We start from the raw sequence: 16,955 nt of genomic DNA, 5'->3' as shown, positions 1-16,955 counted from the left end.
ATGTCCCGCTTCTCTCAGACCTTCAAAAAAGAATGGGCTAACTATTAGCTGGAAGAAACAAACCTGCTATATATACAACAACAACCTCCATCCTCACTGAAGAAGAAAACAAATTAAAAGACACACATGAATTCTGGGATATATAAAGTTAGAAATATAGAATTGATTCCTCTTATTACTTTTTGTAATTCTGTTTTTTCTCTCCCACTTGCCATTCTCGGATCAAGTGAAAATTTTGCACAATCATTCAAGTCGATGATAATACTTGAATCAGTGAAAGAAAACATTAACCAATTAATTAAACAATTAGTGGTAGTTATTTTTTTTATATATAAAAGGGAGCTTATTCCTGCAGTCTTAAAATATATGGCTTAAGCGGTTCTTCCCCTTATATAACATTTGTTTTTAAAACAAGATTTTTAGCGGCCCCCGAAAGGGGAAAAGACGCTATTAGTTTTGTGCGAAATGTCTGTCCGTCTGTCCGTCCGTCCAGTTTAGATCTCGTAAACTAGAAAAGATATTGAAAATCCGACATCACAATATTTTAGACCATTCAAAGTTCTGATGCAACGGCTACTTTTTTTTTTTTCTGAAAGCGAAAAATCTCATTTTTAAAATCAGTTATGCAAGAAGTTTTTTAAAGAGAAAAAGCTAATTAGTGTGCATTATAAGTTAGACCTAATTTAAAATGAATAGTAGAATAGTAATCTTATAAACTTCATTTTTCTAAAAAAAAAAAAAAAAAAAAAAAAAAAAAAAAAAAAAAAAAAAATCATTGAGCCTTTTCAAAACAATTAGATCAATTATAAGACATCAGTTAGGCCAGGGGAGGCGCGGTGGCTGAGCGGTAAAGCGCTTGGCTTCCGACCCGGGGGTCCCGGGTTCGAATCCTGGTGAAGACTGGGATTTTCAACTTTGGAATCTTTGGGCGCCTCTAGTCCACTGAGCTCTAATGGGTACCTGACATTAGTTGGGGAAAAGTATAGGCGGTTGGTCGTTGTGCTGGCTACATGACACCCTCGCTAACCGTAGGCCACAAAAACAGATGAACTTTACATTATCTGCCCTATAGACCACAAGGTCTAAAAGGGGAACTAGTTAGGCCAGGTTCACATCTAACTTTACATTTACTTACACCTATCCTTTGATCTGCTGGACCGTTGGGGCACTACACAAGATCTGTTAACCTTCTTTCTCCATTCTTATCTCTCATTTGTCTTTGAAATAGGCCTAATTTCATTTTGATGCTCTTTCTGAAAATATTGAAGCCTGCCTGGGTGGACCACTTCGGGGGCCGATTTTGAGTTGTGTTTCCATACAAACTGTCTTTTGTAACCTTGTTTTTTATTAATTTACTTGTTTTCGTCTTAATTGTGGATGTCTCTGTTCCGGATACTTGTTTTCTACAGTTCCCTTCACTCCTTGCCATGTGGCCAACCAGACAAGATATTCTTGTATTATTATTCTCGTATTATTATTTCATAGCTATGCTATTTACTTTACCTCTCCGACGAATCTAAGCCATGACATTGTCCTAGTACTACTTTACATTGTAAGGCCTAGTTAGACTTTAGAGCCTAAGTAGCTCTACACCTAATTTATAACTGACACTGACAATAGCATTTGTGAAAACAACATTCTGAAGTTGTGTACACTTGGGGGGAAAAAAAACAACAAGATAAGAAACTTGACTAATTTTGAAGCCAGAAACGTAAACTCTCGATCATGTTACGAAGAATTATGGTTCCTTGATTTATGATTCTAGGTATCCTCCTTGTCTCTGCTGATGGAGTGGTTACACCTACTTAAATGTAGGCTAAGGTGAAGGTCTAGTATTTTTTTTTTTTGTTCGTTACTTCTTGACCCAGTTTTTTTTAGGGTCTCTAAGTACGCAATGAAATTTTTTGACCGCTAGTAAGAATAATCAACTAAAGGTATTTTAGTCAAATAAAGACACAAAGAGTTTAAATTAACTTTAACATAAGGATGGTTAATATATAATTAAATGAGAGAGAGAGAGAGAGAGAGAGAGAGAGAGAGAGAGAGAGAGCTCGGTGATCATATGATATGCGTTTGGTTTGTCGAGACGAAGGACCGAGTTCTAATTACATGTGTCAACGTCTCTGGTCACCCTTTAGAAGATTTTCGAGTTTCTATCGGGATGATACTGTGACGGACAGAAAACTTTCAACTCAACAAATAATAGAAATAATAGTGATAACACTGTTTAGATAGCTACAAAATGACAATTATCTATGTTCTTCATTCCACTTGTATCAAGATGATAGCCTTAGGTAATCGAGGCCCTAGGCTGCTGCCTAGGTTACCTATGCCTAAGGCAGGCCCTGATGATAGGATAACAAGATGGAAACACCTGCCAAGAAAATAAACTGTAAAAATTGACTTGAAGGAAATAAATTGTTCCCTCAAATCAAACAGAAAATGTTCATATACACAAAGAAAAAAATATTATTAACCTATTCGGGGCCTGGTGGCTGAGTGGTAAAGTGCCCTACCGATCTCAAGGGGTATCTTTTTTTTAAAACCATTTCACACTTGTGAATGTGTGATGGGCTCCGAACCATAAGGCGACACGTTCAGATCCCAATTTACAATGCCATAGGGCACTAGGATTTATAGGAGTTCACCCAACTCCACTGATATTTGTTGGGAAAGTAAGCCTACAGAGGCTCAGTGGTTGTGATGGCCACATGTCACCCTCGCTCTCTACTTGCCATGAAACAAATGTGCTATGTTACAACTTTTGTTCACATTTTATCGATATCTTGATATAGTTTGCTTTTTATTTAAATTTCGGAATGCATGTGTTGTCCATCAATATCAATACCTTGGCTCCATCATATCCAACAAGCCCCTACTGGATAAAGACATAAACAACAGGATAGTCAAGGCAATTGCCACCATGTCACGGTTTTGCAGAAAAGAGTCTGGGACAACATATTGTTTACTAACAGTACTAAAGCCCTAGTCTACAGGACCTGTGTGCTGAGCACCTTGCTATACGGAAGTGAAACATGGTCAACCTACTCATGGCAGGAAAAAAAAGCTGAATGTCTTCCACCTCCGATGCCTAGGGCGGATCTTTAAAATAAGGTGGCAAGATAAGATAATCCAATGAGGAAGTGCTACGAAGAGCAGGGTGCCAGGACATCCGCTCTGTTATCAGCAGCAGACGCCTTGGCTGGCTTGGCCACGTTCGTAGAATGCCAGTAGGTCGACTTCCACAGGACATCCTGTATGGCGATCTAATAGAAGGCAGGAGAGCCGCTTGTCGCCCACCTTTACGTTATACGGATGTATGCAAACGCGACATGAAGCTCTTCAAAATCGACACTAACAGCTGGGAAGAGGCGGCACTGGATAGATCCACATGGAGAGAGAGCATAAAGGAAGGGTCACGGATTGCAGATGTCATACACAACAGCAGCAGAAAGAAGGGTGAAAAAGCAACGTCGCCTGGTGATTACATATGCCCAACCTGGGATCGCAGCTGTGTATCAAGGATTGGCCTCTTTAGTTGCAAAGGGAAAAGATCGTCTCTCGAGACGTAAAATGCCATAGACTATCAAAATTCAATATTCGGAATATATGTGTTGTCTATCAATAGTCAATAATATAATCACTTTTATTTTTTTAGTTTTACAAATAAGCATCAATAAAATACGGGCTCAAATCCAGGTGAAGACTGAGATTTTGAACTCAGGGATTTTACGGTGCCCTTTAGTCCACCCAACTCTATTGGGTACTTGAAATTAGTTGGGGAAAAGTAAAGATGGTTGATCGTTGTACTGAACGCATTACGTTCTTGTTAACAGTAGGCGACAGAAACAGAGGATCTTTATCATCATCTGCCCCAAAAAGATCGCAAGGTCAGAAAGGGGTACGTTTTCTAGTTCATTGTAGACCTACATATTGTAAACGTTTGTCATGTATGTTTAAATAGCAAAAAATAATAATAATAATAATAGTAATAATAACAATCTTTATCATCCATAAAGAAATTAGTCGTACACATTGGCGAAGCTAGGGATTAGCCATTATTTGGGGGCCGAGGGGCTTGATCTCTTTAGGGACCCTACATTTTGACATTCGACATCATGACATAAGATAATGACGTAATACTTCATATTTCGAACACTCATTTCTCCCTCCCCCCCCCCCCCTCAAATTGAATAGTATTTGATGATTCAATTGCCAGAAGAACGAACGAGTTTCTGGGTCTCTTTGTCTTTGTAATCGGTGTCTTCTGTCCCATGTGTGATGGTACGGCTATTATAGCTTTAGCATTTTGTGCTCTAGTTTCTTCGATCGCTTCACAAACGAAGTCCGCGTGCATACTTGATAGCATAAGATTTAAATGATTGTCTAAAATATTCGATACTCTCCCCTTTTTATTCAAATGTTGAAATTTGGCATGAACCTAATCATTGATTTCTTGTGGTACTTAATGTTGTATCCACAGGGTCTCTGTGTTACTGTGAACTGGGAACAATGATTCCCAAGTCAGGGGCGGAGTACTCTTACCTGCGGAAGGCTTATGGTGATTACTTGGGCTTTTTATACGTCTGGGTGGCAATCATCCTGATGAGGCCCGCCTCCTTGGCCATCATGTCTTTGACTTTTGGCACCTACTTTTCTACGTTGTTTGAAATCTGTGGACCACCGGAACTTCCGGCCAAAATTGCTGCTATAGTCTGCCTCCGTAAGTTTATATATAAGTATATATATTTAGGCTACATTTCTAATACAAGTCGAAATATAGATTTTACACTTTATAATTCTATACAAATTTAAACAAAACGGTAGCTAATTTATATATCCGTCTATAGAAAATTTATCAAAATTGTGCTTTATATCAGTTTAACTTAGTTATATAATTTTAATACAATTTAAAAAGTAAAATATATTAAGTTTGTATTTCATAAATTAAAAACTATTTTTTAAAAATCTCATTGTTCTTATATAGTTTCTAGTCTAAGAAGAATGAAGATATTCATTTTATAGATTTAAACAAAACAAAGAAATAATATACATTTTAAAAATGAAATTCCTACTTTATATTCAAATAATAAAGCCATTGAAAAGATAGACATTCATTGTTATTAGCGTCTTGCTCTATCCATTGGGCTTACCAGCTATACTACTATGTGGGAAATTTTAACTTGAAATAAATGATTCAATGTTTCTGTCTTTTGACATAGACTTGTGAGTGTGAAGAAAGTTTGAGCTGATTGGAGGATTTGAAAATAACACGGACTTTGTGAACTACGTTAGAATATTTGTACAAAATTGTAATGGACGTCTAAGTTTCAGAGATTTTCAGAAATGAAGCTTATTACGTCCTAGCCCAAACCTCCCGCAGGACGGTTTGTCATGGCTGCTGGTGGGGTTCTAGCCCGGGACCATCCTTCGTATTGACAGTCCATAGCGCATACCACGAGTGACCACAACACGACCAGGCAGCAATATCTAAATAACAGTAACATTTTTTTACTAGAATAAGTGTACGTTTGCAAATAATAAGACAAGATGATAAGAATGTTTCTATTCCGATCCCCAGTTACTATCATGTTGTTAAACTGCTACAGTACACAACTCTCTGCACGAGTTCAAGTGATCACAACTATTGCCAAGGTGTCCGCTCTATTTGTTATCATTATAGGCGGACTCTATAGAATAGGTGTTGGTAAGTTTAATAGTATTTAGTTTTACATTGTATATCTGTGATGCTAAATTTTACATTGTACATCTGTGATGCTTAATTTTACATTGTACATCTGTGATGCTTAATTTTACATTGTACATCTGTGATGCTTAATTTTACATTGTACATCTGTGATGCTAAATTTTACATTGTACATCTGTGATGCTTAATTTTACATTGTACATCTGTGATGCTAAATTTTACATTGAACATCTGTGATGCTTAATTTTACATTGTACATCTGTGATGCTTAATTTTACATTGTACATCTGTGATGCTTAATTTTACATTGTACATCTGTGATGCTTAATTTTACATTGTACATCTGTGATGCTTAATTTTACATTGTACATCTGTGATGCTTAATTTTACATTGTACATCTGTGATGCTTAATTTTACATTGTACATCTGTGATGCTTAATTTTACATTGTACATCTGTGATGCTTAATTTTACATTGTACATCTGTGATGTTGGCGCGATGTAAAGTAAAGTTCCCTATTTAGATCTAGAGATCTATGGAGCAGAGAATGTAAAGGTCATCTGTAAACGAGGGTGTCACAACGACCAAACACCTTTACTTTTCCCCAACTAATGTCAGGTACCCATTATAACTGGGTGTACTCAGAGGCGCCCTAGATATCCCGAAAGTAAATATCCCAGTCCTCAACAGGATTCGAACCCGGAACGCCGGTTCAGAAGCCAAGCACTTTACCACTCAGCCATCACAGGTGTACAATGTAAAATTTAACATTGATGAGTTTTCTAAGGATGTGGCAGGTCTGCACAATACGGCCTTCAAGAATCTACTTGTTTATGTTCTTGGCCTCAACGATGACAGTATTATTGATATTAGTTTTTTTTATATTAATTGTATATCTAATTGTTTGGTCAGGTCATACCGAGGTTGTGTCCACTGGTTTTGATGGCTCAGCATCAGACCCATCCACTATTGCTTTGTCTTTCTATGACGCTCTCTGGGCGTACGACGGTTGGTATGTAACTGATATAAACCTAGTGTATATAAACATACATATATAGAATTTTACATGATTAATTAGGGTGTAAACATTTTTATGGATTTTTAAAGATTTAATGACAACGAATCTTAGCCTTTCCTATATCCTCACTCCATTATTACACAAAGCATTCTTTAATTTGGTTATATTGGTTTACCTATTCTTTTTAAAGTTTTTCTGTAATTAAACAATAAGTTGGCATGGATATATTAGGGTTGAGCCTAATCAATTAATGCTACCGTAATAATACTTTGATGAGGACCCCTTGAGAAGATGGTGACTGATATTTAATCATAATGTAATAGCCTATGCCGTGAACTTCAAATTGCTGTCTCAAAGAAATTAATGATGACTGCCTGGTCGTGAGGTTTGCGCGCTGGACTGTCGTTCAGATTTATCGATGGTCCAGGGTTCAAACCCTGCCCGCTCCCATTCCCCGTCGTCCTGCGGGAGGTTTGGACTAGGAAGTAATCATCTTCAACTTTGAAGGAACATCGGAAACATGTAAAACATTTTACTACAAACAGACAACACAAGTACCTGACGTGATGCTATGTACCAAACATCATCACTGGTCTCTGGGAACAAAACAAAGAAAAATGAAGACTGGTTAGAAGCAAGTCCGCCAGAAATGAAAATTGCCACTAGAAACAAGAGAGTAGCCATGCTAAACTACAAGAAGGAGCCCACCCCAAGCACCTTACAGATCTACTCGAAACGATGCCCAAAGAATAACAAGACAGTACGCAAACAAATACTGGCAGGACCTATGTGAAAACATCCAATCTTGTGCCGACTGTGGTAACATCAGATAACTATATGAGGGCATGAAAAAAGCCTGTGGACCTCAGAGCAGCAAGTGTGCCCCACTCAAGTCAAAAGATAGCTCAATCACCAGTGATCGTGCACTGCAAATGGAGCGATGGGTAGAGCACTATGCAGAACTTTACCAGATTGAAAATGCCATCTCGCCAACTGCTTTGTCTAACTTCCCACCACTTTCAGTTTTGAGCGAATTAGACGAAACACCCTCTGTAAAGGAACTGAGCACAGCCACGTGAAAGCACCCGGAGGAGATGATATTCCTACAGAAGCCATTCAGGCTGGAAAGCATGCCCTAATCAAGCCACTCCATGAACTGCTACGTTTGTGCTGGGAGCAAGGAATAGTCCCCCAGGAATGGAAGAATGCCAACATAGTAACAATTTACACAAATAAAGGCGACCGCTCCGATTGTAATATTTATAGAGGCATCTCACTTCTTAGCATAGTTGGGAAGGCTTATGCCTGAGTATTACTGAAGCGGCTGCAGATCTTGGCAGAACGAGTTTACACAGAATCGCAGTGTGGCTTTAGGGTCGGTAGATCTACAACAGATATGATCTTCTCCCTGCGGCAGCTACTGGAGAAAAGCAGAGAACAAAGGCAGTCCCTCTTTATAGTTTTTATTGACTTGACCAAGGCGTTTGACCTTGTCAGCAGAACCGGCTTGTTTGCCGCATTACAGAGAATCGGCTGTCCAAACAAGCTACGGAAACTAGTGTCAGCTTTTCATGAAAATATGCAGGGCACCGTACAGTTTGACAGTTCCGCCTCTAGGCCATTCTCCATCAAGAGCGGAGTAAAACAAGGATGTGTTCTGGCTCCAACACTATTTGGCATCTTCTTTTCACTTGTACTCATCAGTGCTTTTAAATCCCTGGAAAATGGAGTATATATCCACAGTAGATCCGATGGAAAGCTATTTAACATGGCACGCCTTAAAGCTAAAACAAAGAGACGGCGTATCTTGATTAGGGAACTGCTGTTCGTCGATAATGCCGCACTGATATCTTATTCACAAGAAGGATTGCAGAGGCTTGTGAATGCTCTGGCAGCTGCTTGTCTAGAGTTTATCCTTACAATAAGCCTCTCCAAGACCGAAATCCTGGTACAAGATGTCAGAAATACCAGTGATACATATTGGAAATCACACGCTTACGGTGGTGCAGGAATTTACATATTTGGGAACAACAATAGCCAGCAACCTAGATTTAGACACTGAGCTGACAAAAAGAATAGGAAAGGCTTCTGCAGCAATGGCAAAACTCTCCAAGCGTGTGTGGGAAAATACCAAATTGACTACAGCAACAAAAATCCTGGTCTGCCTGCGTTCTTCTTTATGGCAGTGAGAGTTGGGCAACTTACATGCGCCAAGAACATAGATTAAATAGCTTCCACCTGCCTGCTACGCATAATGTGCATATCCTGGAGGGATCGTGTCACCAACCAAGAAGTTTTGAAACGAATCAATATGCACAGCATCTATGCGCTCCTTCAACAGAGAAGACTACGTTGGCTCGGTCATGTCACTCGCATGCCAGATGGAAGAATCCCTAAAGACATCCTATACGCTGAGCTTGCAGAAGGATTCAGACCCAAAGGCAACCCAAGACTAACCTACAGAGATGTCTGCAAGCAAGACATGAGAGCCACGGGCATTGACCAAAGTATGTGGGAGGAGATAGCCCAAGACCTGACAGCATGGAGACATGAGAGCCACGGTCATCGACCAAAGTATGTGAGAGGAGATAGCCCAAGACCTGACAGCATGGAGACAGACTGTACGTGATGGTACGAACTTCGCCGAATGCAAAAGAAACGAAGCTGCGTCAGTCAAGAGCAAGAAAAAGAAGCAGCCCTGTCAGCTAGCCCTAGAACAGATGCATATACATGCACGAGCTGTGGCAAACTATGCTGCTCCTGAATTGGCTTGATCAGTCACGCCAGATTCTGCTCCATCTCAAGACGTCACCAAAGACAGTGACTTATCTGGGCGCATCCATTGTCTTCCGAGACAGACGGAGCCATATATAATTAGTCTTGTCAGGCCCTAATTATGCGTCATCTTCAATTTACACAGACATACAGTCAAATAGATAAAGAGTCGGTTGCTTAGACAAGCAGAAAATCAGACAATCAGACAAATAGTCAAATAGATAAATCATTCAGACAAGCAAACAGACAGGCAAATAGGATGATGGACTGATGTGAAGTAGGTCTAATGAAAGGATAGCTTAAGGAATAACATTATTTTGGATTACTTTGTATTCTACAGGAATAACTTAAATTTTGTTACAGAGGAACTGAAAAACCCATCCAAGTAAGATTCTATTTTATGTTGTTATCATTTTGATTACAATAAGCCTACGTTACTTTACACATTTGTAAGTACAACTTGGAGTGAAAACTTACTGAAACGTGTGCATTTAGCCACGTGATTCTCTATCTCTTCTATACAAATTACGTAATACACAATGGCTATCACGTGACAGTTTTTTTTTCGTTGTTTTATTAATATTATCACGTGGCTAAATGTTGTTTGTTTACGATTTGTGAATGAGGTCCATTTACGAGAGAAAATGTATTTTCTCTAACAGGAGAATGAGGGTATCGTTTTGTTTTAAAAAATTTAAAGTTTTTCTGTTTTTGCTCATGCAAAGTTTTATATCTGGTTTTGTTTTGCCTTTAGACTTTAGAATGTGTGTCAGTAGTTATCACTAAACAATATATATACTGTGGTTCTCAGTAATTCTCACGTCTAAGAGACATCATGATTGTTGAAACGATGGTTCATGACAGTCTGACAGACACATCCATACTCCCGCTTACACCTAAACAAACAGTGCTTGATGTCCCAAAATAAAAGAAACATAAAGCACAGACACATTAATATTTATTGTAATTAAAGGTTCACACTAAGATCCGTGTACAGTTCCAGGATGATCGTAGCACTGCGTGAAATTAAAAATATGGTGTAAACTTAAACTAGTGTATAAACCAAGTAGATGAATGTTACATACAATGTTCTTGTCTACCGATTTAATAATATAAGAGTAGGTGTTTAAAGAAGAATTTTATATTTCTCTCTCTCTCTCTTTCCCCCCTCTCTTTCTCTCTCTCTCTCTCTCTCTCTCTCTCTCTCTCTCTCACACACACACACACACACATCCCTGTCACACACACATAATGATAAACATGCACAGTCTCTCCCTCTTACTTTCTGTCCCTTACTATCTCTCCCCTACCTGCCCCTCTATTTCTCATATCAACTTATTTAATTGTATATCCGATCTGTTGATTTAGCAATGTGGAAGTCTTTTTGTCTCAATTTGAAATCGATGTATATCAAAGTATCTGAGTAGCAAATCAATGCCTAGAATTGTTTGTGACAAAAAGAGTTCTTGTTGTGCCGTTTCAGAAATTTGCCCAGAGCAAACATTATCAGTATACTTATTGTTATCATCATCTACTGTCTCACTAACATCGGTTATCTGACAGCGATGACAAAGTCAGAGTTGTTGGCGTCTGATGCTGTAGCTGTGGTGAGTTACTAAACCTAATCATCCTTTTGTCTATCAGTCGTCTGTCTCGTCATGTTTTTCATAGGCTTACATTTAGTCTTTTCGTATTCAGATTCAGTATCCAAACTTTAACACTTCTATTTCTGTTTTTTGTTACTTTTTTTTTTTGACCCTGAACTAATTAAACAGCGTTCCATGCAATCTTGTTTATGAGCTTTTAATAATAAAGTTGCAGAGAGCTTTTAACAGTTTTTCGAATAGTTAGTCGCATAGTATTTATGTGAACTCATTTAGTTTACAATACAGTTGACTCTTGATAGCCCGAGACTTCATAATCCGACACACTTAGTAATACGACGCAGCGCCGACATAAATTCCTGTAATTAATCTATACTGAGGTAATTCTATATTTTTATGATGTAGGTAGACTGAATTGTAATTTAGTACAGTTTGTGAAAGCTGAAATCTTGTTTTGTATTTTTAGATCAACATTTAAAAAAAAATTTTTTGTCTGTTGTTTATTTTATCCTCTTGAAAGTCAAAGAGCAAATCTTATTTCAACATAAACATAATGTTCTTGACTCTTACGGTCAAATTCTTTGAAGTACAGCTAACCTTTGGATAATCTGACGTTTTCGGCAATCCGACACTCTCCCGATCCCCGTCGGCTATCAAGAGCCATCTGTATTTATTTTGACATTTATTTGTGTGTTTAAAAAAATATCAGTAAGTTAGAACTTTGAGCAATGAGTATTCTCCCTGTGGCATATATAAAACTGAAATGTTTGATTCCCATTCTTTTCATTGATTTTGGGGTGCAGCTGTGGGGTGACCGAGTGTTAATGGCAGCTTCCATAATCATGCCTTTGTCTGTGATGGTTTCAACACTAGGCTCAACCAACGCCACGGCATTCTCTGGTGGAAGGTGAGTCCTGGTTTTAAAACAGACAACATTCACTAGATACATTAATTATTGGTATACAAATGACTATGTTTATGTCATTTAAATTTATCTGTTAATTATAGGCCTATTATTTATGAGTTTTTTTTTTCACTTATAGCATTATTGAAGCTATGCAAATGTATAGCGGAGACCATTAATTTTTATATTTAATTCTTAATTGTAAGTCCTTTAACTCTGTGTTTTCTTTATTAATGAATTTCTAGTAAATGTTTTATGTTTGAGATGAAAGAAAATGCTTGTTAATAACAAAAAGTTATTTCAAATATTTAGCCTACATTATGATCCTAAGAAAGGCTATAAGATGGTATACTGTTAATGAATTTAAATATTTATCTTTCGTAATAAAAATCTAATTGGTTTCTCCTAAAACATTATTGCTATAATCCTTAATTAAGAGCTATATATTTGTGTGTGTCCATTAACAGTTACAATTGAAATATCACCAATATTTTCAACAGGTCGACATTTGCAGCAGCTCGAGATGGTAATTTCCCTGAAGTTCTGAGCTTTATCCATGTGAAACAACTCACACCATTGACTTCTATGGTTTTTACAGTAAGTTCCTGTGTGTGTAACATTTTAAAGTACTGGCATAACCAAAGTAGGAGGCATGGTGGCTGAGCAGTAAAGCGTTTGCTTCTGAACTGGGGATCCCAGGTTTAAATCCTGGTGAAGACTGTGATTTTTTATTTCGGGATCATTGGGTGCCTCTGAGTCCACCTAGCTCTAATGGGTACCTGATATTAATTGGGGAAATATAAAGGCAGTTGGTCATTGTGCTGGCCACATGACACCCTTGTTAACAGTGGGCTGCAGAAACAGATGACCTTTACATCATCTGTTCCATAGATCGCAAGGTCTGAAACGGGAACTTTACTTTATTACCGAAGTAACCTGAAAGTATAGCATTTTCTTCATAGTTATAACATATTTTATTTCTATTCTTGTTTTTGGACTTCAATGGTATTTAAGTTCCTTACTTTTAAGTATGAAAATGTAGGATTATAACATAATCTGTACAAGTGTCAGTACAAGTATTAGTCAATTTAGTGAATTGAGTGTGTCCAATTAATATTTTCAATCATATTCCATGCTATATTGTTCTCTTCCACAGCTTCTGATTGGTATAATCTTTGTTTTAGTTGGTGACATTGCAAGTCTTATAGATTTCTTCAGTTTTGCAGCTTGGGTCTTCTATGGACTAACATTTTCTACAGTCATATTTTTTCGCTGGAAAAGACCTAATGACGATCGACCATACAGGGTAGATTACATGGATAGTCTATTTTCAAATTAATTTACCTGCCAGCGAGAATATTGAGAATGTTTGATATATTGGCTCACGTTTTCGTAAAATATATTACTTAATTATGTCAGATAAAAAATTAAATAAGTACTAGGCCATTTTAAATTTTAAACAAAATATTTTAAAAATCCTTTTAAAAAACAAGTATCTAAGGGAAAGAACTGCACCCTTAAAACTATATTTCTCAATATGTAGAAGTTATTTCCCTTATTCAATGACATACTTAATAATAAATTACCAATAATTAATTAACAAATTGGTTGATTTGTTGATTGTTAGTCGCATTTTGATAGATGCAATAAATAATTATTTGAAGTTTCAACTTGATCCAAGAATGGGTGTGATAGAAATAATGAGTACAAACTTTTTACCAGACAGACAAGAGTTAGTTGATATAAGCTATGTAAAACACTCAGGTATCTTAAAGTTACTTTCAATCTTTTTATCAATGTTGCAACAATTGAACTGGATACAATCAACTGGCACAAAGCCAAGATACTGAAGACCATTACATAGGTTTTATCACCTGTAACTCTTTTGTCTTCTTCCATCTGTTTTTTTTTTGGTGCAGTCTTTAAATTTATATTATTTTAGGATTTTTATGTAAAAACAATTTCCTTTGACTTTATATGTCTAGATAGTGTTCTAATGTAAGCATTTATTTAAAATAAAGAAACAATCTATTTGAGAAGAAATATTAAAATATTAATCAAAATTACTTTTAGAAAATGACATGTTACATGTTCATATGAAAAATGTATGGTTATCTCCACATTATAACGAACTAAACTATATTTTTAAAAAAAGATAATATATTACAGGTAATTAAAATTTAAAGACATTAAACTTTTCATCACCAGGTGCCAATATTTATCCCAGTCATTATGGTCCTCATTTCCATATATCTGATTATTGCACCAATTATTCAAGACCCTAGAATAGAGTTCCTTTATGCTGCAATATTTATTGTAGGAGGAACAGTTTTTTATGTTCCTTTTGTGCATTTTAAACTTCAGATTCCAGGCTTTGGTGAGTAATTCAATAATAGTGTCTTTTTTTTTCTCAATATCATCAATATAATTAATATACGTATGATAGAGCTAGCTAAATTATTTGACTCAAAATAATTTTTTTGAAAGTGCTCCATAATAGATATGAAGATAAAGCACCACTGATGAATCTCTCGTAAAAATGTAATTACTGTTACGTTTTGCTTACAAAAAGAAGTGACTGCAAGAAGTGACTACATAGTGAGTAGTTCTGAAATGAGAGTAGCATGGTGATATGATAGATGTAAAGTGGCTATATGGTGATGTGATAGATGGAAAGTGGATATTTGGTGATGTGATAGATGGAAAGTGGATATTTGGTGATGTGATAGATAAAAAGTGGATATTTGGTGATGTGATAGATGGAAAGTGGCTAAATGTTGATGTGATAGATGGAAAGTGGATATTTTGTGATGTGATAGATGGAAAGTGGATATTTGGTGATGTGATTTATGGAAAGTGGATATTTGGTGATGTGATAGATGGAAAGTGGAAATTTTGTGATGTGATAGATGGAAAGTGGATATTTGGTGATGTGATAGATGGAAAGTGGATATTTGGTGATGTGATAGATGGAAAGTGGATATATGGTGATGTGATAGATGGAAAGTGGCTATATGGTGTGTGATAGATGGAAAGTGGCTATATGGTGCTGTGATAGATGGAAAGTGGCTATATGGTGATGTGATACATGGAAAGTGGATATTTGGTGATGTGATAGATGGAAAGTGGATATATGGTGATGTGATAGATGGAAAGTGGATATTTGGTGATGTGATAGATGGAAAGTGGATATTTGGTGATGTGATAGATGGAAAGTGGCTAAATGTTGATGTGATAGATGGAAAGTGGCTATATGGTGATGTGATAGATGGAAAGTGGATATTTGGTGATGTGATAGATGGAAAGTGGATATATGGTGATGTGATAGATGAAAAGTGGATATTTGGTGATGTGATAGATGGAGAGTGGATATTTGGTGATGTGATAGATGGAAAGTGGCTAAATGTTGATGTGATAGATGGAAAGTGGCTATATGGTGATGTGATAGATGGAAAGTGGCTATATGGTGATGTGATAGATGGAAAGTGGCTATATGGTGATGTGATAGATGGAAAGTGGATATTTGGTGATGTGATAGATGGAAAGTGGATATTTGGTGATGTGATAGATGGAAAGTGGCTATATGGTGATGTGATAGATGGAAATTGGCTATATGGTGATGTGATAGATGGAAAGTGGCTATATGGTGATGTGATAGATGGAAAGTGGATATTTGGTGATGTGGTAGATGTAAAATGGCTATACATTTCTAATGGTTGTAAGATTTAATGAAAATACCTGTATCTAAAAGCATGCTTTATTTCAGAAGAAAGATATATAGTTTTTGTTAATTTAATCTCATTTTCCTTTTAAAAATATATTTAATATGCATATTTTATTTCTAAAAAAAGATTATATTTTTGAGTTTGTGGAGTGTAAGGTCTTTGGTAAACACACTGTTGAAAATCTGGAACAGTATTTACTTATTCTGAGAGTGTTACAAGCATACACTTCTTATTCACAACAATTCTGCCAGCTATATTAAATGCAAAAAAAAAATATTTTAAAAAAATACTTAAAAGATTCTGAAATGCAGAAATAATGATTATTTCTCTCTTTTTGTGGAGGCCCCTTGCTTGTGAAAGCCCCGCCTGCCATCCATTTAATCTGGCCCTGAGCTTAGAGTTAGAGTAGGTAGATGATAAGTAGAAGGATCCATCTTGTTTCTCCCTGTTTACAACATTCACTTTTATTTCTTTTGTATTAGCATTCCATCCTTCAAATAAATGATTTCTAAAACTTTGGACTAGAGTCTAGATCTGGAATGCTGACACAGTTGTTAGTTGATTTATACAGAGTAGGATGTTGTGAGTGGTTATTAGGAATAACTACTAGAATTAATGATTTTACATTCATTATAATAATCACAAACGTTTTGCCACATTTTTCTGTCTTGAAAAAAAGATTACAAAATTCTTCAAGTTGTCTATATGTTTGTGTATTTCAGATTATTTCTCAACTTTCTTGCAGCTGGTATTTGAAGTTGTGCCTCCCAGTAAATATGTTGACTGATTCTTTCTTGATATATTTATTTATATGTTTAGAAATGTAAATAAAGTTTCATACCAAATACATTTAGCCAATTTTTTCTTCAACTTAATATTATCAATTGTGTAAATTAGTTGACAAATAATTATCAGTTATCTCTCTAACTTATATTTTATTATTCCAAAAAATAATTGTTCTCATATTTTTGTTACTTTCTGTTAGGTAAATGCACAGTAAAGATTTAAAAAAAAAGAGAATTTATTTAAAATTATTATATCATTCATACTCAACTTTTATTGATTTAAATAAAATAAACTGACATATTAAATTATATAATTCATCTACCATTAATGAATTCATCATCATCATCATCAAACTCCATTTGAGTAAGGGCTTCAGAGGCTTAAATCCTCTTTTGCAAAAGCCCTGGACAGAAACCCTGCTGTCTTGCATGCATG

At 36.3% G+C, this 16,955-nt stretch overlaps 1 protein-coding gene across 2 annotated transcripts in view; it reads left to right on the top strand.

Moving 5' to 3' along the window:
* LOC106075673 (b(0,+)-type amino acid transporter 1-like) overlaps window positions 1-16,587 on the top strand; it is a 28,185-nt gene extending 11,598 nt beyond the window's left edge. For both annotated transcript variants that reach the window (XM_056035099.1, XM_056035100.1), the window contains 10 exons: window positions 4,484-4,723; window positions 5,582-5,707; window positions 6,621-6,720; window positions 9,842-9,886; window positions 10,985-11,108; window positions 11,909-12,012; window positions 12,510-12,606; window positions 13,166-13,315; window positions 14,218-14,386; window positions 16,457-16,587. In XM_056035099.1, the coding sequence (XP_055891074.1) occupies window positions 4,484-4,723; window positions 5,582-5,707; window positions 6,621-6,720; window positions 9,842-9,886; window positions 10,985-11,108; window positions 11,909-12,012; window positions 12,510-12,606; window positions 13,166-13,315; window positions 14,218-14,386; window positions 16,457-16,521 (1,220 nt within the window). In that variant the 3' untranslated portion in view covers window positions 16,522-16,587. The remainder of the gene's footprint in view (window positions 1-4,483; window positions 4,724-5,581; window positions 5,708-6,620; window positions 6,721-9,841; window positions 9,887-10,984; window positions 11,109-11,908; window positions 12,013-12,509; window positions 12,607-13,165; window positions 13,316-14,217; window positions 14,387-16,456) is intronic.
* Window positions 16,588-16,955: the final 368 nt, after the last annotated feature.

Source organism: Biomphalaria glabrata, chromosome 7, assembly GCF_947242115.1.
Source record: "Biomphalaria glabrata chromosome 7, xgBioGlab47.1, whole genome shotgun sequence".
NCBI lineage: Eukaryota > Metazoa > Mollusca > Gastropoda > Planorbidae > Biomphalaria > Biomphalaria glabrata.
Note: the sequence above shows the minus strand (reverse complement) of the source record. Positions and strands in the feature narration are given on the sequence as shown.